Source organism: Erinaceus europaeus, chromosome 2 (assembly GCF_950295315.1).
Source record: "Erinaceus europaeus chromosome 2, mEriEur2.1, whole genome shotgun sequence".
Lineage (NCBI taxonomy): Eukaryota > Metazoa > Chordata > Mammalia > Eulipotyphla > Erinaceidae > Erinaceus > Erinaceus europaeus.
This window is the reverse complement of record NC_080163.1, coordinates 183487862-183508477: the sequence shown is the minus strand read 5'-3', so window position 1 is coordinate 183508477 and position 20616 is coordinate 183487862. Positions and strand designations below refer to the sequence as shown.

The 20616-nt window shown below is 52.5% G+C and overlaps 1 protein-coding gene across 4 annotated transcripts; it reads left to right on the top strand.

The window, feature by feature from the left end:
• Positions 1–5319: 5319 nt before the first annotated feature.
• On the top strand, positions 5320–20616 carry MAG (myelin associated glycoprotein). 4 transcript variants are annotated; one of them, XM_060185729.1, is made up of 10 exons: positions 5320–5378; positions 6210–6278; positions 6446–6814; positions 10398–10694; positions 11022–11279; positions 14121–14381; positions 16286–16573; positions 18023–18119; positions 18800–18899; positions 20125–20616. In XM_060185729.1, exons 2-10 carry the CDS (start codon positions 6233–6235, stop codon positions 20287–20289), a joined length of 1881 nt encoding a protein of 626 aa, XP_060041712.1. In that variant the 5' UTR covers positions 5320–5378; positions 6210–6232; the 3' UTR covers positions 20290–20616. The 4 variants fall into 4 exon arrangements, with proteins under 4 accessions (XP_060041712.1, XP_016050855.1, XP_060041713.1 ...); XM_016195369.2 differs by having other exon boundaries at positions 5321–5378; positions 6124–6278; XM_060185730.1 differs by lacking the exon at positions 5320–5378 and adding an exon at positions 19096–19134 and having other exon boundaries at positions 6125–6278; positions 20125–20261.

The following is a 20616-nucleotide window of genomic DNA, read 5'->3' as shown; positions in this document are numbered from 1 at the left end:
CCAGAGTGTCCGTTATCCTTTCTCCCTTTGGAGGCCTGGGAAATCCCTTGTAAAGGACCTGTCTTGTGGGGGTCAGGGCTGGGTGGGCTGTGTGTGTCCTGTGGACTGAGGTTGCACTGGGGTTTGCATGGAGCTTGCTTTTGGTATTTTATTTATTTGTTGATATTTTATTTTATTTGCCTTTTATTTGGTAGAACAGAGAGAAATTGAGAGGGGGGGGGAGGTAGAGAGGAAGAGAGAAAGAGACACCTGCAGCCCTGCTTCACTACTCATGAAGCTTTCCCCCTACAGGTGGGGAGTGGGGAACTTGAACCTGGGTTCTTGTACATGGTGACATGTGCACTCAACCGGATGTGTTGCTGCCTGCCATCCCCACCCCCCCCCAGCTTTCTTCTTCTCCTCCTTCTTCTTCTCCTTTTTTTCCTCCTCCCCCTCATCCCCCTTCTTCCCCTCCTCCCCCTCCTCCTCTCCCTCCTCCTTCTTTCCAGAGCACTGTTCAGCTCTGGCTTAGGGTGGTACAGAGACTTGAACCTGGGACTTTGGAGCCTCAGGTGTGAGAGAGTCTCTTTGCATAAACCATTATGCTGTCTCTGCAGCCTGAGCTTGTTTCTGTCATCACACAGTACTCTGCACTCTCTTGGCCTGGGAGGTGGTGCAATGGATAAGGTGTTGGACTCTTGTCTGTGGCCATACCACCCTGAACATGTCCGATCTCGTCTGATAAGGTGCTGGACTCTCAAGTGCAAGGTCACCTTTGCCAGAGTGATGCTCTGGTTCTCTCTCTCTCATTCATAAATAATGTGGATACTTATAATAGATAAAGAAGCCTGAACTCTTGCTTATACAGGTTGATCTGAGTCCTTCCCCCATAGTCCATGCTGAATGAAGTTCTAATCCAGCAGCTCGGGAGATGATCTAGTCTGAAAGAGACAGACAGAGAGAGAGAGAGAGAGAGGACACTAATCCCCCAGAACTGGCATCCTTGGGAGAAGGGAGAGACAGGAGAATGAAGCAACTGAGACTTGCATCGTGGTGAAAGTTGGGCAACCACAAGCTGAGGAGTAGCCTAGATGGATGAGCCCCTCAGCTTTGCTGGTGGCTTCAGCCTCCAGCCTCCAGCCTCCAGCCTCCAGCCTCCAGCCTCCAGCCTCCAGCCTCCAGCCTCCAGCCTCCAGCCTCCAGCCTCCAGCCAGGAGGGAACAAATGCCTGGGAAAGTCCACCCCCTTCCCCTTTGGTGCTGGTCACTGATGCCTGTTTGTGTGGGGGTGGGGGGGGTGGGGGGGTCAGCTGCTCTGGTACCCCAAGGAGCTATCTCTGAGTGGCTCCCCATTCCTCGGCACACACACTCAGGACCTCAGGACCCCAAGGTGGCAGCCACAGAACTCTGTGTGTGGTGCCCCTCAGGGGAGACCTTAGGTTGACACCCAGAGTGGAGAAAAGCCCCCAAACATCACAGACACATGGTCCCAATGGGGTTGTTATCAGTGCTGAGAGCTGTGAAATGAGCACCCCAGCATCTCTGTCTGAAGCCCAGGCACTAGGTCTCTGTCTTCTCAGGGACCCAGGCGTGCAGGCCCCACCCTGCTCTCAATGGGCCTTTGTCCCTGACTGGGAAAGGCACGGGCAGAGTCTGACATCATGAAGCCTGAGGTGGGGGTGGGACCCCCCCCTCCTGCCTTCCCCTTCTTATGAGTCCTGGAGGGTTTCCCCATCCCTCACCCCTCGACCTCTCTGGGCTCTCCCATGGGAGAGAGACCCTCCTCCCCACCCTACTGCCCTGATCTGAAGGAGTATAGAGAATGTCCCAGTGTGGCTAGACAGGGCAAGTCCAAGTGCTGCTCTATTGGAAACCCCACCACCAGCCTCTCCATCTCCTAATGTCACTTTGCAAAGGTCATGACTGATTGGAGGGGGTGGGAAACTGTCATCTCTGCACCCAGAGCCCTCCTCCCCCTTCAACCCCCCCTTCCCTGCTCAGCTTAGAATGTCAGTGTCCAGACACCCCTGGACATCAGGTGCTGTTCAGAGGGGTGGGGGGTGGGGGGCTCATGGGTGAACAACATAGACAGACACCTTGGTGTTTGGAGGTCCCCTGGAAGGAAGCTGGGAAGCAGTACCCCAGGGGGTTGGGCAGGCCAAGATGTCATGGGCTCAGGAAGGACAAGTTCTGAGCAGAGGAGCTTGGCCTGATGACAGGCCAGGGAAGCTCTGGGGGTGCCAAGAGGCTGAGCAGGCTGTGGCCAGTGGGGACTTGGGACTTTCCAGGAGGAAGGAGAAAGTGTGCGCGCGTACACACACGCACACCTTAGAAGGTGCCTCAGGACCTCAGAGGACCTGGTTTGTGTACCCTCTTGAGCTGTGGGCATCTTTATCCAGGACAGGACTGGCACAGAGCAGGCAAAGCCCTGACCTCCTGGAGGTTGTGTCTCATGAGAGGAGGCACTTGGGACCCGAGACCCCAGGCCACATCCACTGGCAGGAAAAGCCTAGAAGAAAACAGACCAGGACGGGCAGCAAGCATGGAAAAGTAACTCCAGAGACAGAGGAGGAGCTGTTGAAGCCGAGAGCAGCCAGGCTGCCTCTCTTCTGTGAGCCCTCCCCTAGGCCCCCAACTCTCCCAGGTCCCTAGGATCAGGGCTATGCTGAATGTGGCTTCCATGATGCCCTGGACACTGAGGACAATGCCGTCTGCCCTGAGACTGAGCCATCCAGAGATGTCAGGATGTGCTCCAAGGGTCCCAGACCCAGGGGTGCAGGGGAACAGAGGGGGGGGGGACGACAAGTGAGGCAGACCCCCATCCCCTCCCTCCAGGAAGGAGCTAGTGGGACCCAGGCGTCAGGCTGCCTAGTTGGAGCAGTGGTGACAAGGGCCCCTTTGTGCCCCCTCCCCCGGGGGCAGGGAGGAGCTGGGCCCTGGAGGCAGGCGGCCCCTGGCACCCGGGGGAGGGGAGGGGCCGGCAAGTGGGGGCCTAGACCCTGGTAGGCCAGGGGGCCTGTGTGCTGGACTGGAGGAGCAGAGAGTACAGGAGCTGGAGCAGAGAGTGGGTGAGTAACGCAAGCAGCCCAGGCTGGGGTGGGGCGGGACAGAGACCTGGGCCTGGAGGGCAGGGCTGAGCTCCCAGATATGCAGAACAGAGGGTGTGGGAGAGGCCTGGGGCTGAGTGCCGCCAGGTAACACCTGCACCCTGCTGTCTGGGAAGGTGTGCTCTGAGGGGGCAGTTCCAGCACAGGGCAAGGGGGCACAGACAGGTGTGTGAGCATGTGTATCCACCCCCATGGCAGTCTCATGCTAAATCAGAGTGTACTCATCTCTTTCACTACATGCCTCTTCCTCCTAAGGAGAGTTCTGAGATGTGTCATCCCCAAGCCCACTTCCTGCCCCCCTACCTTAAGCCCTCCCCACAGGACATTCAGTGTTGTGGTCACTGTGTATATGTTTGCGGACTAGGGCCTTGTAGAGAATCCTAAATCACTGGAGTTTCTAAGACTTCTCTGGTACCCACCCCAGGAGTCATTTACTTTTGGGCCAGGAGATAAGTTTATTTGGTGGAACACAGGCCTTAGAATGTGTGAGGAGCCCTGGGTTTGAGCCCTGCCATCTCATGGGAACACCATGATGGCCCTGGGAAGCAACATGGATGGAGGAATGGTGCTGTGGTGCTTCTCCTGTCTATCTATCATCTGTCTATCTATCTATCATCTGTCTATCTATCTATCATCTGTCTATCTATCTATCATATGTCTATCTATCATCTGTCTATCTATCTATCATCTATCATCTATCTATCTATCTATCTATCTATTTTTCTTTCCCCAGCACTGCCTAGCTTTGGCTTGTGGGTGGGAAATTTAATTTGGGACCTCAGAGTCTCAGGCATAAGACTTTTCGTTGACCACTGTGTTATTTTCCCAGCCCTATCATCTCTATCTTAAAAAAAAAATGAAAGACTGAATCTGCTTCCCCATTAAGAAAGCTAGGTTTCGGAGACCAGGTGGTAGCTTAGTGGGTTAAGTGCACACAGCACAAAGTACAAGGATGGGTGCAAGTATCCCAGTTCAAGCCCCCAGCTCCCCACCTGTAGGGGGGGTCGCTTCACAAGTGGTAAAGCAAGTCTGCAGGTGTCTATTTCTCCCCCTCTGTCTTCCTGTCCTATCTCAATTTCTCTCTGTCCTCTCCAACAACAGCAATGGCAACAACAACAAGGGCAACAAAATGGGAAAAATGGTCTCCAGGAACAGTGGATTTGTAGTGCAGGCACCAAGCCCCAGAGATAAACCTGGAGGTAAAAAAAAAAAAAAAAAAAAAAGCTAGGTCTCCATGCTTGTTTCCTGTGTCTACATGGGCCCTGAGCTGGTGCTCACCTGTGTGGATCTCCTGGGCCTTCTTGTTGCAGCTGTAAGGGCATCTGCTGTGTGTTCAAGGGCTTGGGGGTCGTTTGTCCTGTAGGCGAGCAGCCCCGTCTGTCTGCAGGCTTGGTGGCAGGTGCTTGTGTGTGCCATTTCATGCATATGTGTGTGTGTGTGAGTTGCAACCAAATCTATCCCTGCATGTGGTGCAGGTGTGACTGTGCATGCGCCTGCATTCTCCTGCTCAGAGCTCTGGGTGCCTGTCCATGTCTTGGGCTCTGTCACGGTGTTTGTGTGAGTCTGTTCTGAGAACCCGTTCTTGAGGCAGGGTCGCCATCTGTCAGTTCAAAGCGGCCTGTGTGTGTCTGTGTTGTTGGAAGACAGGAGGCAGGATGGAGAGCAGCCACTTGGAGCCCCTGGCTCAGCCCTGAAGTGACTACGACCCCACCCCCACCCCTAACCATGCCCAACCAGGAGTGTGTGATACTCCTCTCTCCCCACCTACTCCGGAAGCCCCCAGGAGGAGCCCCACTCAGCCTGTGGGAACAGGGCCCTTTTGTACCTCTCTGTGGCCTCTGCAGAGGGTGGGGACACCAGGGGCCGGCTGTGGGGTGGCAGAAGGCGGCAGGAATTCACACGGCACGCTGGGAATGCCGGTGCCGTGAAACCCGCTCATTGATGGGACTGGGTCCCTGCTGCCACCCCCAGACCTTGGTGGGACAGCTGCTCCCCACCTCACTCTCCACAACCCCTGCTTCCCCCACCCCAAGGTTCCACTGACCCCCTTTCCTCCCCTCCCAGCACAGCTTGGGGGAAAGGCGTGGCCACAGAGTAGCCTCAAGTCTGTGTGGGATAGTCCTAAGCAGTCAAGGACAGCAGAGACCACATGCCAGGCCACACTTAGAGTGATCAGTGCAAACAGGGGTGGGGTGGGGTGCTCTCAACCCACCATCCTGCACCTGCTTATTCCAGGTGGGCTGCTGACAGCTTCAAGTGGAGCAGAAGCCTTTCTCAACTCAGGGAGACTAAGGTGAGGGACAGGGACCACTTCTCTCTCTTCTCCCCTTCCCCTGCTTCCCTGCTGCCTGGACACTCCTGGCTCCTTTCTTCCTTCCTGGTGACCTGCAGGGACCCACGGTGATAAGGGGATCAGTCCAGGTCACCACTTAGAGATGTGGCAGCTTGGTGGTAAGGTTTTTAGACTTGGACGTGTAGCTCCATCACTTATCAGCTGTGTGGCCCCAGGAAAGTGACGTGACCTCCCCAAACCTCAGCTATAACATGTGAATGGGGGCCATGCTTTGCCACATATGAGGGCTCAGGTTCAAGTCCCCCACAACCTGGGAGCACTACACAGAGAAGTTTCACAAGTGGAAGCGTGGTGTCTCTCCTTCTCTCTGTCTCCCTCTCCCTTTCTGTCTCTTACTCTTTATTCTGGAAAAAAAGAAAAAGAAAGAAAGAAAAGACTCCTCTCAGAGTGGAGAAATGGTGCTGGCAAGGAACCTTTGTGACCATAAATAAATAAATAAACCAGACAATTGTCCCCTTTTCAAGTGATCAGTTGAGTTAGCACAGCAAAGCTAGGCATTGTGGTCTGGTGGGCAGGTGCTCCAGGCTGTGGAACACCTGGCTGAGTGTATATGTTACCAAGGATGAAGGCAGGTGGGAACTTGAGCCTGGGACCTTGGTAATAATGTATGCGCTTAACCAGGTGTACCACTGTCTGACCCCTCAAGTGCTTGCTTCTTTTCAAATAACATGACATAACTCCACAGTGGTGACTGGAATCTGGACAGAATCTTCTACAGAAGTACCCACTTTGCCTGGCAGGGCCTCTAACCAGCTCCTCTCTCCGCCCCAGCTGTCACTCACCTGCTGAGCACAATGATATTCCTCACAGCACTGCCCCTGTTTTGGATTATGATTTCAGGTAATGAGTGGGGATGCAGTGGTTTTCTGAGATCTTGCCCCTGAGCAGATTGGGGGCGTTTCTGTGGGTCTTGTGACCCCCTCAGTTGGTAGTAGGGGGGTGGCAGTTGGGGGGGGTGGTCAGGGTGGGACTGGCTGGTCAGCCTCAGTGGCCCCGCTGGCCCACAGCCTCCCGAGGGGGTCACTGGGGCGCCTGGATGCCCTCGTCCATCTCGGCCTTCGAGGGCACGTGCGTGTCCATCCCCTGCCGCTTCGACTTCCCCGATGAGCTGCGACCGGCCGTGGTGCACGGCGTCTGGTACTTCAACAGCCCCTACCCCAAGAACTACCCCCCGGTGGTCTTCAAATCTCGGACCCAAATCGTCCATGAGAGCTTCCAGGGCCGCAGCCGCCTCCTGGGGGACCTGGGCCTGAGGAACTGCACCCTCCTGCTCAGCAACCTCAGCCCTGAGCTGGGCGGCAAGTACTACTTCCGTGGGGACCTGGGAGGCTACAACCAGTACACCTTCTCTGAGCACAGCGTCCTGGACATCATCAGTGAGTTCCCCAGATACTGGGGGAGGGGGAGAGCCATGGAGCAGAGACAGGAAGTCCCCCCAGGCACCTTTCTTTTTCTTTCTTTTTTTAAAATAATTTTTAAAACACTTATTAATTTGGAGCTAGGAATTGAGTGGGGAAGTGGAGAGAGGTAGAGAGAGAGAGAGAGAGAGAGATGCATCCCTGCTTCACCACTAATGAAGCTTTCCCCCTGCAGGTAGGGACTGGGGACTTGAACCCTGGTACTTGTGCATTATAATGCATAAGCACAACCAGATGTGCCACCATCTGGGCCCAGCACCAATCTACTTTCTATCTTTCTGATGTATTTGTTATTTACTTAGAGAGAGAGAGAGAACCAGAGCATCACTCTGGAATAATGTGATACCAGGCATCAAACCTGAGACCTCATGCTTGATCTACTTGATCCACTTAAATGCTAGATCCACTTAATCCACTTTATCTAATGCTTTATCCACTGTGCTGCCATTCCGACTGCCCTCCCCATTCTACCATTCTACCCACAGGGACAGAAACCAGCAAAGTGGACCCCAGGGAGTTTTGCTGCCCTCTGTGGGAAAAGGGGTGTTTTCTCATTCTCTCACAAACACCTGGACAGAGAAAGGCAGAAGGACCAGGGGTTGGGGGATAAACTCTGGATTTTTGCTTGAGCTGGGTGACCAGGGGCAAGTTACTTGACTTCTCTGGGCATTGGCTGGCCTTCCAGTAAGATGAGAATGAGAGCAGCACTCTGGCTGGGCTCAGGGAGGGCACAGTCATCAAGGGTTTAGAGCTGTGCCTGGCACACACTTCCCTGTACCAGCTGGGGCTTTCTGGGGCAGGAGACGAGGTAACACCACAGTCTGGGTTTCCATGAGAAAACAGAACAGGGTGTTTCTTGGTGTGATCACCTCATTCCTAAACTCCAGTTACTTGATTCAGACATACATTTAAAACTATCTTATTTATTTGATAGAGACAGAGAGAAATTGAGAGGGAAGGGGAAGATAGAAAGGGAGAGAGACAGGTTTGCAATTGTCTATCTTTCTTTCCCCCTCTGTCTTCCCCTCATTTCTCCATTTCTCTCTGTCCTATCTAACAATGAGTACATCAACAACAACAATAATAATAACCACAACAAAGGCAACAGAAGGAGAAATAAATAAATATATATATTTTTTAAAAAATCAAAAAAAAAAAAAAAGAAGGTGGCAGGGAGAGAGAGAGAGAGAGAGAGAGAGAGCCAGCCATTGCAGATCTGCTTCACTGTGAACCTTTCCCCCTGCAGGTGGGGGCTAGGGGCTTGAACCCAAGTCCTGTGCATTGTAACATGTACCCTCAGTAGGGTGTGTCATTTTAACCTTGAATTTGGGCTAGAGAAAAGGAAACTCAAAGCCAGGTCTGGGACTGAGTAGGTCTCACTGCAGGTTTTAGGCACTCCCACTGACTAACCTCTGATCCTGCTTGAGACTCATATTCCTGGTGGCAGAGTTTGTGTGAGGAGTCCAGTCACAGTCTTGGTGCTGAGGGAGACCTGAGGCATAGCCAGACAGGAACATGACACCAGGACACGAAACACACTCATGCAATTACACAATCACTACACATACACACACACATAAACACACACATGAAGACATATATACTTACGCATTTCCTACACATGTACTACCACATACATACACGGAAAAGCAAAGCAAACATGGACCAAAAAACCACAGCTTTCTTTTCTCTCTCTCTCTCTCTATTTTTTTTTTTTTGCCTCTAGGTTTATTGCTGGGGCTCAGTGCCTGCACCATGAATTTACTGCTCCTGGAGGACACCTTTTCCTCCTTTTGTTGCCCTTATTGTTTTAGCCTTGTTGTGGTTATTATTGTTGTTGTTGATGTAGTTCGTTATTGGATAGGACAAAGAGAAATGGAGAGAGAAGGGGAAGACAGAGAGGGGGAGAGAAAGACAGACACCTGCAGACCTACTTCACCGCCTGTGAAGCAACTCCCCTGCAGGTGGGGAGCGGGGGGCTTGAACCGGGATCCTTACGCCGGTCCTTGCGCTTTGCACCACGTGTGTTCAACCCACTGTGCTACCGCCTGACCCCCTTTCTTTCTCTTTCTATCACTAGGGCTTCACTACTCCAAGTTGACTTGTTCAGATAGAAAGAGACAGAGAGAGTGTGTATAAAAGAAACACACCACTGAAACTTCCTCCTATGTAGTAGGGGTCAGGCTGGAACTTAAGTCACCTGTATGCAATTCAGGTGCACTATTCAGAGAGTTACCTTGCTGGCCCAGGGAGGAGATTTCTTTTATTACCCCCATTTTTATTAGTGTTTTAATATTGATTTACAAAATTATGAGATAACAGGGGTATAATTCCACATCATTCCTACCATCTGAATTCAATGTCCCCATTCCCTTCACTGAGAACTGCAGTAGTTCTCCCAAAGTCAAGATATGGGTTTGGGTTGACTGTTATTTCTATAACTATCTATATTTATTTGCCCATTTTGCTATGGTACTGCCTTCTCTTCCTTTCTAAGTCACACCTACACTTATAGCTACTTCTAAATCTTCTTCCTTTTTTCTTCTTCTTTCTCCGGGTCCTGATGTAATTGGAGTTCAGAGCCCTCTGGTCATTTCCTAATATTTCTCACCCTCTGGGAGTATGGACCAAAATTCTTTATGGGGTGCGGAAGGTGGCAGGTCTGGCTTCTGTAATTTCTTCTCTGCTGGACATGAGCATTGGCAGGTCGATCCATATGCTAGCTTGTTTATATCTTTCCCTAGTGGAGTAGGTCTCTCTCTGGAGAGGTGAGGTTCTGGGACACATTGGTGAGGACATCTGCCCAGGGAGTTCAGGATGAAATCATAACAGTGTCTGCAACTTGGTGACTGAGGAAGAGGTTTCCTTTTTTTTCAAAAAAAATTTATTTATTCCCTTTTGTTGCCCTTTTTTAAATTGTTGTACTTATTATTTTGTTGTTGATGTCGTTGTTGTTGGATAGGACAGGGAGAAATGGAGAGAGGAGGGGAAGACAGAGAGGGGGAGAGAAAGACAGACACCTGCAGACCTGCTCCACCCTTTGTGAAGCGACTCCCCTGCAGGTGGGGAGCCGGGAGCTCGAATGGGATCCTCATGCCGGTTCTTGTGCTTTGCGCCACCTGCGCTTAACCCACTTTGCTACTGCTGGAATCGCAGGAAGAGGTTTCTTAAGGAATATAGTGCAGTGACCAGGACACAGAGGATTTAGTCAGTGTGACTGGGCTTGAGCTCAATTTTACCCTGAACTAGCTGTGGCCTGAGAGTTATCATCACAAAATGACATCACCCACCTGTTAACATGGCTGAAAGGACTGGCCACGCTTAGCACTGTGCTCAGACCATGCCACCGTCATTTGCACTATCGGATCCACAGTGAAAGCTGTGCAGGGCCCTGGGTCAAAGGAGAGAGTATTGTCACACCTTCTGGATTCAAGGCTAAGGACAGGAAGGATAAAGTAGTGGGAAAGAAACAGGACAAAATGGGAGGGTGTCTCCGAACCCAGTGTGGCTCCCCAGCCAGCTTCCTTCTTGTGTCCCCTAGACACTCCCAACATCGTGGTGCCCCCCGAGGTGGTGGCAGGCACGGAAGTGGAGATAAGCTGCATGGTGCCTGACAACTGCCCGGACCTGCGCCCAGACCTCACCTGGCTGGGCCACGATGAGTTAGGGGAACCCACCGTGCTGGGGCGACTGCGCGAGGACGAGGGCACCTGGGTGCAGGTGTCGCTGCTGCACTTCGTGCCCACCAGGGAGGCCAATGGCCACCGGCTGGGCTGCCAGGCCGCGTTCCTCAACACGTCCATGCAGTTCGAGGGCTATGCCAGCTTGGACGTCAAATGTAAGCAGGATTGCGGGTGAGGCAGGGCCAGAGACCCGGAGGTGGGGCCAGAGGCCTGGGAAGGGGCGGGGTCTGAGGGCTGAGGTGGGGCGTGGTCGGGGGGGGTGGGGGCGGGACCGGGGCGGGGTCAAGGACCTAAGGTCTGTGTTGGGTGGGGCCAGAGAGCTGGGGCGGGGCCTGACCTGGGGAGGGGCCAGAGAGCGGGAGGTGGGGTCTGACCTGGGGCGGAGTCAGGGGACGGGGGCGGGTGCCTGGCCTAGGGCTGGACCAGGCGGCAGGGGAGTGTCTGCGGTGCCGGCTCTCTGACTCCCGCGGTGTCTCCTGCAGACCCCCCTGTGATTGTGGAGATGAACTCCTCGGTGGAGGCCATCGAAGGCTCCCACATCAGCCTGCTGTGCGGGGCTGACAGCAACCCGCCGCCGCTGCTGACCTGGATGCGGGACGGAGCGGTGCTGCGCGAGGTGGTGGCGGACAGTCTGTCCCTGGAGCTGGAAGAGGTGACCCCCACCGAGGACGGCGTGTACGCCTGTCTGGCTGAGAACGCCTATGGCCAGGACAACCGCACAGTGGAGCTCAGCGTCATGTGTGAGTGGCCTCAGAGCGCTGGGTGCACCGGCGGGGAGGTGCTGGGGCCTCTTGGTCCCCTGCCAGTGACTGAGGCCAAGGGGGAGAGCTGCAGGTTCTGGTCCCGGGTGGTATGAGGGACGAGTTGGGTCTGACCTAAAAAACAGCACTTAATTAACTAACTAATTTAAGTTTTAATTATTTTTGAGAGAGTGAATCAGAACATCACTTTGGCACATGCGATACCTGGGACTGTACTCAGGACCTCATGCTTGCAAGGTCAATATTTATCTACAGTGCTACCTCCTGGATAGCTTATTTCTATTATTATTATTTAACCAGAGCACTTCTCAGCTCTGGCTTGTAGTAGTCCCTGGGATTGAGCCTGGTGCTTTTATGGAACTTTAATAGTCTTTTGCATAGGGAGCCAGGTGGTGGTGCACCTGGCTGAGTGCACACATTACAATGTGCAAGTACCCAGGTTCAAGCCCCTCGTCTTCACCTGCAGGGGGGAAGCTTCACAAGCGGTGAAACAGTCCTGCTGGTTTCTCTCCCTTTTAATCTCCCCCTCCCCTCTCAATTTCTCTCTGTCTCTCCCCAAAATAAATAAATAAATAAATAGCTTTTAAAAATTAAAAAGTCTTTTGGATAGATGGCTATATCCCTGGCCCTTAAATTAAAAAATAATGATAATAAATGTCTTTATTTCATGAGAAAGTTTCATGAGGCAGGGGAAGCCAGAGCAGCAGTCTAGGACCTGGGGTGCTAGGGATCTAGTCCAGGGACTTAGGCATACAGTCCAGCACTCTACTAGCTGAGTGCTCCCCTCTACCCAGGGAGCCTGCATGTTTAAATGATTTCCACCCCATATCTGGTGGGAGGGCTGGAGGGAGCCCTGGCCACCCACCCCACACCCAGTCCTGTGAACATTTTGTACATTATTGGTCAGGGGCAGGGGGCTGTCAGATGAGATTCTTTTCTTTCTCTCTTTCCTTCCTTCCTTCCTTCCTTCCTCCTCTTCTTCTTTTTTATATGTAGAGAAATCAAGAGGGGGAGGGAGAGTAAGGAGAAAGGGGAGAGAGAGAGAGAGAGAGAAAGAGAGAGAGAGATGGAGAGAGAAGGTTTTGCAGCCATGGTTCACTACTTGTGAAGCTTCTCCCCTGCAAGTGGGGACCAGGGACCTGAACCCAGACCTTTGCACATAGTAAAGTGTGCGCTCAACTGGGTGAAGCACTGCCAAGCTCCCCCAAATGAGATTCTTAGCAAGGAACCAGAGATAAGTCATTGATTTATTGATTTGCTCACTCATTCTTCTTCTAGCGTTTGCCCTTCTTCCGTAGCCAGTCAACAGCGTCAGGTTGAGCCTGATGTAAAGTTTCGAGACCTCCTTTGAATCTGGAGAGGTGGCAGTCGTTGACTATGTGGGTCATTGTCTGTAGCCGCAGGGGCAGTTCGGGTCATCTCTGGCTCCCCAGCGATGGAACATAGCGGCGCACCGGCCATGGCCTGTTGGATAGCGATTGAGGAGGGCCCAATCATAACGTGCTAGGTCAAAGCCGGGTTGACGCTTGCAGGGGTCTGTGATGAGGTGTTTGTTCTTTACCTCAGCTGACTGCCAACTCTGTTTCCAAGAGTCTGGAACAGAGAAGTTCAGTGTAGGCGTAGGGGACCAGATTGGATGACGAGACGTCAAGCGTTGGACAGGGTGGGCGAAGATATCCACGTATATTGGCAGGTCCGGTCGAGCGTAGACATGGGAAATGAACTTAGATGATGCCGCGTCCCGATGAATATCTGGCGGGGCGATGTTGCTAAGAACTGGCAGCCATGGAACCGGGGTAGAACGGATAGTTCCAGAAATTATCCTCATGGAGAAATATAATTTGGAATCGACCAAGTGGACATGGGGGCTACGGAACCATACTGGGGCACAGTATTCTGCAGTGGAATAGCATCATGCCAGAGATGATGATCGTAGTGTGGAAGCGCTCGCGCCCCATGAGGAGCTGGCCAGTCTTGCAATGATGTTATTCCTCGTGCCCACCTTTGCTACAGTTTTTATGAGATGTTCGTGAAATGACAGAGTAACGCCAAGATAGACTGGCTGGGCTTCATGCCAGATTCTCGTATCGTCAAGCTGCACATTAAGCTCACACGAGGCCGAGGCATGGTGTAGATGGAAAACAGATGATACCGTTTTTTGCAGTGCTAGGGATTAGTTGCCATTTTTTACAGTAATCAGATATCAGAGACATGCCTTTCGTGAGTGTTTCCTCGAGGATGTCGAACTTGGATGCCTGAGTTGCACTCATTAATTCACGTCACCACAAATGCTCAGTGAGTGTTGAGGATAATCACAGTGGCAGCTACAACCTGTATTTATCAGCGGTTTCCAAATGCTTTACACAAGTACTCCTCCCCCAGATGGTTGTGGCTGGCTCCAACCCACCTCCTCCTAGTCTCACAGCTGTTTTCTTTTCTTCCCTAGCCTAGTTAAGACTGGCACTACCCCTATTTCCCATCCACTGCCCTACATTGTTCTCCAAAGTACATATCTCTATCTGTATATATGTTTTTTTTTAAATCAATGTAGTATCTATTTACATGAACAGGAAGCAACAGCTACCTCATGCAGACCAGAACAGTGTCCAACACTTAGTACATTCTCAGAGTTCCCTATGAGGCTGGAATTATTCTGAATCCCACTTTCCAGATAAGAGAAACAAGGCCTACATGGGCTAAGACAGTGGCCAGACTGTAGCTGATGAGCCCCTGGGGTTACCTGAGCCCTCCCAAGCTGGTGTGCTTTGAGGCAGTTGGGACCCCTGACCATCACCCCTCACCCTGTCCTGCTCACCCCAGATGCTCCCTGGAAGCCGACGGTGAATGGCACCATGGTGGTTGTGGCTGGCGAGTCAGTCTCCATCCTGTGCACCACACAGAGCAACCCAGAACCCATCCTCACCATCTTCAAGGAAAAGCAGGCTCTGGCCACCGTCATCTATGAGAGTGAACTGCAGCTGGAGCTGACTGCCGTGGAGCCCGAGGACGACGGCGAGTACTGGTGTGTGGCAGAGAACCAATATGGTCAGCGAGCCACGGCCTTCAACTTGACAGTGGAGTGTGAGTACACACCCCTGCCTCCCCTGGTCTCACCCCTGGCAGATGCTTCATTGGCTATCACCTGGCACCTGCACTTCCCAACCAAGAGTCAATTTTATATCCATGGATGAGGACGGAGCAGGAAAATAGACAAATTACAGTCCCACCCCAGGACACATCCTGGGGTGTGCTTCTAGGCAAGCAGAATTCTGGTGAACTAGAATTAGGACCATGGTATCTAAGCTTTGAGGAGCACTCTCATGTGCCAGGCACTGCTGAACACCCTTCATGGGGCAGGGACTCACTGCCGACATCCCTTTGAGGGTTCTATCTGTCTCCTCCTACCCTTCTCCCCCACTTGCCCAAGGTTAAGACTGAGTCCACTGTCTTGATGGAGAGAGAAGTCAGCCATGTCATCTGTGAAGTGGGTGGGGACTGGTTCTGGGGGAGCCAAGATGGACAGGGTGTTGAGGTGAAGTGCAGCTGACTGGTGCAACCAGAGAAAGAGTGAGAGGGGGAATGAGGTGTGTGTGTGTGTGTGTGTGTGTGTGTGTGTGTGTGTGTTGTGAGTAAACCTGCAGAGTGTGGGAATGACTTGGGCAGGTTTCAGTGAGCTGTTCCAGGTAGAGGAACCTGGGTGGGGAAGAGCTCCATGAACTTGAAAATTGGCAAAGAGTCCAAGGAGATTGGGCTGCTGGTGGCCCATGAGATTAGAACTTGGCCACCTTAAGTTTGTAGATTAATATCAAAGATTTGAGTTTTATTCATTTAAAAATATTTATTTACTGGGGCCAGTGGTGGTACACCTGGTTAAGCGCACATAGTACAAAATGTGAGGATCCACACAAGGACCTGGGTTCAAGCCCCTGTTACCCACCTGCAACAGATGTGCTTCATGAGCAGTGAAGTAGGTCTGCAGGTGTCTTTCTCTCTCACTCTCTGTCTCCCCTCCTCTATTTCTTTCTGTCCTATTCAATAACGTGGAAAAAATGGCCACCAGGAGCCGTGGATTCATAGTGTGGTACTGAGCCCCAGCAATAACCCTGGAGGGGGGAAATATATGTATGTGTATGTGTGTATTTGTATTTGACAGGACAGAGGGAAATAGAAAGATAAACAGACACCTTCAGCACTTCTTTGCTTATGAAGTTTCCTTCCTGCAGTTGGGTAGTGGAAGCTTGAACCTGGGCCGTTGTGCATGGTAATGTGTGTGCTCAACCTGACCCCAGGACTTGGCTTTTATTCTTTTTAAAATTTTTTTATTATTTATTTATTTTCCCTTTTGTTGGCCCTTTTTTACTGTTGTTGTAACTATTGTTGTTATTGATGTTGTCATTGTTAGATAGGACAGAGAGAAATGAAAAGAGGAGGGGAAGACAGAGGGGGAAGAGAAAGATAGACACCTGCAGACCTGCTTCACCGCCTATGAAGCGACTCCCCTGCAGGTGGGAACCGGGATCCTTATGCCGGTCCTTGAGCTTTGTGCCATGTGGGCTTAACCCGCTGCGCTACCGCCCGACTCCCCTTGGCTTTTATTCTAAGTGACACAGGGGCAACAGGAGGGAGATGTTTGAGCAGGGACCTCTATAATCATCATCATCATCTTATTATTATCATTATTATTATTTTAAACCAGAGTACCACTCAGCTCTGGCTTCTGGTGGTACAGGGAATTGAACTTGAGCCCTCAGAGCCTCAGGCATGAGAGTCTCTTTGTATAACCATTATGCTTTCTCCCTTGTCCTGTTCTGATTAAGTTTTACAGCGGAGATGCACTTAAGATAATGCAAGGGGTGGGGAGGGGAAAGCAGCTCAAGGGAGCTAGCTTCATGCTTCCCAAGCCCCATGCCCTTGACTCTCTGTCTCTGAAGCTTGGTGGGTGCCACTCCTACCTGCTGAGTCTCGCCCCTCTCCCCACCCTCCAGTCGCCCCGGTGATTCTCCTGGAGTCACACTGTGCTTCGGCCCGGGAAACGGTGCAGTGCCTGTGCGTGGTCAAGTCCAACCCGGAGCCCTCCGTGGCCTTCGAGCTGCCCTCGCGCAACGTGACAGTGAACGAGACGGAGCGGGAGTTCGTGTACTCAGAGCGCAACGGCCTCCTGCTCACCAGCATCCTCACGCTGCGCGGACAGGCCCAGGCGCCACCACGCGTCCTCTGCACCGCGCGCAACCTCTACGGTGCTCAGAGCCTGGAGCTACCCTTCCAGGGGGCCCGTGAGTGGGGCAGCCTGGGGCTGGGGCGTGCGGGGGCTGCAGGGAGGGGGCGCCTTGGGTTGGTTGCCAAGCTTGGTGGGTCACTCAGACAGATCAGAGGGCAAAGATGCCCTGAGTGTCTCTCCTCCCACCCACCTCGACTCCTCCAATGTTATTGGGCATCTCGCCTGAGCCCTGAGGCTGGTCACGCAACACCAGGATATACCAGCTGTGCCAACAATTTCTTTAAATTATTTTATTTATTTATTGGATAGAGACCGTGAGAATTTGGGCAGGGAGACAGAAACGGAGGAAGAAAGAAACAACTGCATTACTGCTTCACTGCTCGTGAAGCTTTCCCTCAGCAGGCGGGGATCAGGGGCTTGAACCAGGGTCCTTGCACACTGGAATGTGTGCAATTAACCAGGTACATCAGTACCCAGTGCCACCAATAGTTTTAAAATTTTTAATTTACTTATTTATTGAATAGAGACAGAGAAAAGGGAGATAAGAGGGGGAGAAAGAAACATGTAATACTTCTTTACTGTTTGTGAACTTCACCCCTCCCCCCATGTGTGGATAGGGACTGGGGGCTTGAACCTAGGTCTTTGGGCTTTGTAACACGTGTGCCCTACCCAGAGCACTATTGTCCATCCCCTACATTTATTTATTTATTTATTTATTTATTTATTTATTGCCACTGGGGTGATTGCTGGAATTCAGTCTGAATTATGTACCCATTGTTCCCACTGACAATTTTTTCTTTTTTTATATATTTATTTATTTATTTTCCCTTTTGTTGTCCTTGCTTTTTTTATTGTTGTGGTTATTATTGTTGTTGTTATTGATGTCATCATTGTTGGATAGGACAGAGAGAAATGGAGAGAGGAGGGGGAGACAGAGATGGGGAGAGAAAGATAGACACCTGCAGACCCGCTTCACCGCCTGTGAAGCGACTCCCCGGCAGGTGGGGAGCTGGGGGCCTCGAACTGGGATCCTTACTCCAGTCCTTGCACTTAGCGCCACGTGCGCTTAACCCGCTGCGCTACTGCCCGATTCTCCATCCCCCCCTTTTATTTTATTTAATAGGACAAAGAGAAATTGAGAGGGGAGAAGGAGATAGAAAGAAAGACACCTTCAGCATTGCTTCATTGCTCTTAAGGCTTTGCCTTGTAAGTGAGGACTGAAGGCTTGAACCCAGGTCCTTGTGCATGGTAATGTGGTCCTAAGCATGTGCATTATCACCAGGCTTTTAAGATTTATTTATCAATTAATAAGAAAGAGAATCAAAGCATCACTTTGACACATGCAATGCTGGGGAATCAAACTCGGGACTTCACACTTGAAAACCCAATGTTTTATCCACTAAGCCACTTCCTGGACTGCCACATCAATATTGTTATTGTCACTTCCTGAGATCCCAGGCCTCCACCCCTGCCCCCAGCCTTGAGGGATCTTCTCCATCCTCAGATCGCCTCATGTGGGCCAAGATCGGGCCTGTAGGAGCCGTGGTCGCCTTTGCCATCCTAATTGCCATTGTCTGCTACATTACTCAGACCCGCAGAAAGTAAGTAGTACGGCCTGCCAGGCTGATCTGGGGATGGGAGTCTCTGGCTGGGAGGTGGAGGGGTCAGAGGGAGCCCAAGGCTGGCCCTGTGTATGTGGGATATGTAGGAGGGTCATTCAGCTCTGAGAACCATCAGCAGGCAGGAGAGAGGGCTCCAACGCCTGGGCTAGGTCCTGCCCACCACTTGGCTTTCACTCCGGGTGCTTTGGCCTCCTGCCTACCAGGAACTTCCCACATACCCCTCAGGGTGAGGAGGGAAACCGCGGCCATCCCCAGCTTGCAGCTGGGACATTAATATATTGAGTTAGTTTCAGAAGCCCAGTGTGAGCAAACCCAAACTGCTCCAGTCTCTGGCTGCACTCACTTGCTGCATCTGTGTCACCATTAGTTTTCCTCCTGGTGGCACTCACATCAGTGTTCCACAACCTGACAGCACAGGGCAGACAGACCAGAGAAACGTGGGTGGGGGCCTGAGCCACACAGCAGGAGCAAGGCTGGCCTTGGTGGATGCAAGAGCTGGGCCTTAGCAGAGTCTGAAAGCCTCTTGCCTTGCCTCAGAGAGCTGGGTGGGATTGACTCTGGGGTCCTTTAGGCCACTTCCTGTGGTGGATGGGGGGCAGAGAGGGTGGTATGAAGGGGGCTGGGGCATCCTGCTGGGGCTGACCTGTTCTGCCCTGCAGAAAGAACGTGACAGAGAGCCCCAGCTTTTCGGCAGGGGACAACCCCCCCGTCCTGTTCAGCAGTGACTTCCGCATCTCCGGGGCGCCGGAGAAGTATGAGGTGAGGGCCAGAGTTCTGTGGCTCTGGGCAGCAGGAGAGGCCCAGGGTCAGAGGGGAGGCTGGCTCCTATGGGAAGAAGGGAGGCTGTGTGGTGGGCTGGCTGAAACCTGGGCAGGGAGGGACTTCTCAGGCCAAGACTGTGCTGGTTCCCCCTCCTCCCTACCTGGCTCTGTGACACCATTTCCTTCTCCAATAGTCCAGAGAGGTCTCTGCCCTGGAATGAGCACCCTAGGAGGTAGGTCCCAGGGGCCTCAGTGTGTCCACCCTGGCCTCCATGGGGCCCAGGGGAGGGCGTGCTTCTGTGTGCGTCCCGTCAGGTGTCCAGGATGACTCCCTGCCAAGTCTTGTCTTGCCCAGCATTTTGGGCCTCGTCTGTTCTGTTCCCTGGCTGCTCCCTTCCGTCTGTCTGTGGCCACTGTCCTGTGTGTGTGTCCAAGGTGCATGGGGACGGGGGCTGCAGAATGGTGGGGAAGTTGGTGATGTACCTTAGGAACTCCCAGAGGGAAAGGGGGACTACGCCAGGCCGCAGATTCAGGGAGGGACATCCTGAAGTAGGCATTCACAAAACTGTGGAAAGACAGACTGCTTTATTCTAGGAAGGTGTTGTTCCTTACGCTGGTCCTTGCACTTTGCGCCACCTGCGCTTAACCCAAAGCCCTACCGCCTGACTCCCAGGAAGGTGTTATTCCACAAAGGTGTTATTCCTATGTGAGGCCCTGAAGCCCCTGTTATATTGAATAGACACTGAATTTAAAAAACTGTATTTACTTTAATTTTATTGAACAGAGACACATTGGGGAGGAAAGGGGAGCTACAGATGGAGGGGGAAGAGGAAAGGGGGGAGGAAGAAAGAGAGAGACCTGCAGCACTGCTTCACCATCCCTGAAGCTTTCCCCCCTGTAGGTGGGGACTCAGGGTTTGAACCTGGATCCTTGTGCATGGTAACTTGTACACTCAACTGGGTGCACCACCATCTGATCCAAGAGACATTGAATTTAAAGGTGACTTTCAGACTTAGCCATGAGAAAGGGGGATCAGGGGGATCAGGATGGGCCAAGGCTCCAAAGCGGAACCTGGGGAGCTCAGCAGTTCGTGCAGGACTTTGGAATTGTGTATTTGCATGTGTATGTGTGTGTGTGTGTATGTGTGTGTGTGTACTGTAAGTAATCTTTTGTACCTGGGAAAGGTAGAGCTGGACCTTTCTGAAGGCCGGTTCCCTTCACAGAGTGAGAGACGCCTCAGATCAGAGAGGAGGCTGCTGGGCCTTCGAGGGGAGCCCCCGGAGCTGGACCTGAGCTATTCTCACTCGGACATGGGGAAGCGGCCCACCAAGGACAGCTATACCCTGACAGAGGAGCTGGCCGAGTATGCTGAGATCCGCGTCAAGTGAGGGGCCTCCCTCCTGCTCAGGACCCACACTGGCCCCCACTGGCTGTGGGCTCTCTTTTTCCCAGAGTGGTGGCGGCTGGGGCAGGACAGGGCTGGGGTGGGAGGCAGTGAGGTCCTGGGGGCCTGGCCTCCCCCTCTTCCCAGCTGCCCCCTCCCTGTGCCCCCACTGCAGCTCCCCTCTAACCTCCTTAACCTCACCTGTCTGGAGGGGAGCTCTGTCTGTGCATGTTATTTATTGCTCCCCTGCCCTGCCTGGCCTCCTGCCCCAACCCCCGGCCCCAGGACCTATCCAGAAGGGACACAAAATAAACATCCCAAAGCCCCAAAA

Bases quoted from the DNA above. Each gene is read 5' to 3' on its own strand.
- MAG (XM_060185729.1), top strand. From the start codon at position 6,233: ATGATATTCCTCACAGCACTGCCCCTGTTTTGGATTATGATTTCAG. The intron at 10,695-11,021 runs GTAAGCAGGATT...TGTCTCCTGCAG, and splicing joins TGCCAGCTTGGACGTCAAAT to ACCCCCCTGTGATTGTGGAG. The intron at 16,574-18,022 runs GTGAGTGGGGCA...CTCCATCCTCAG, and splicing joins GCTACCCTTCCAGGGGGCCC to ATCGCCTCATGTGGGCCAAG.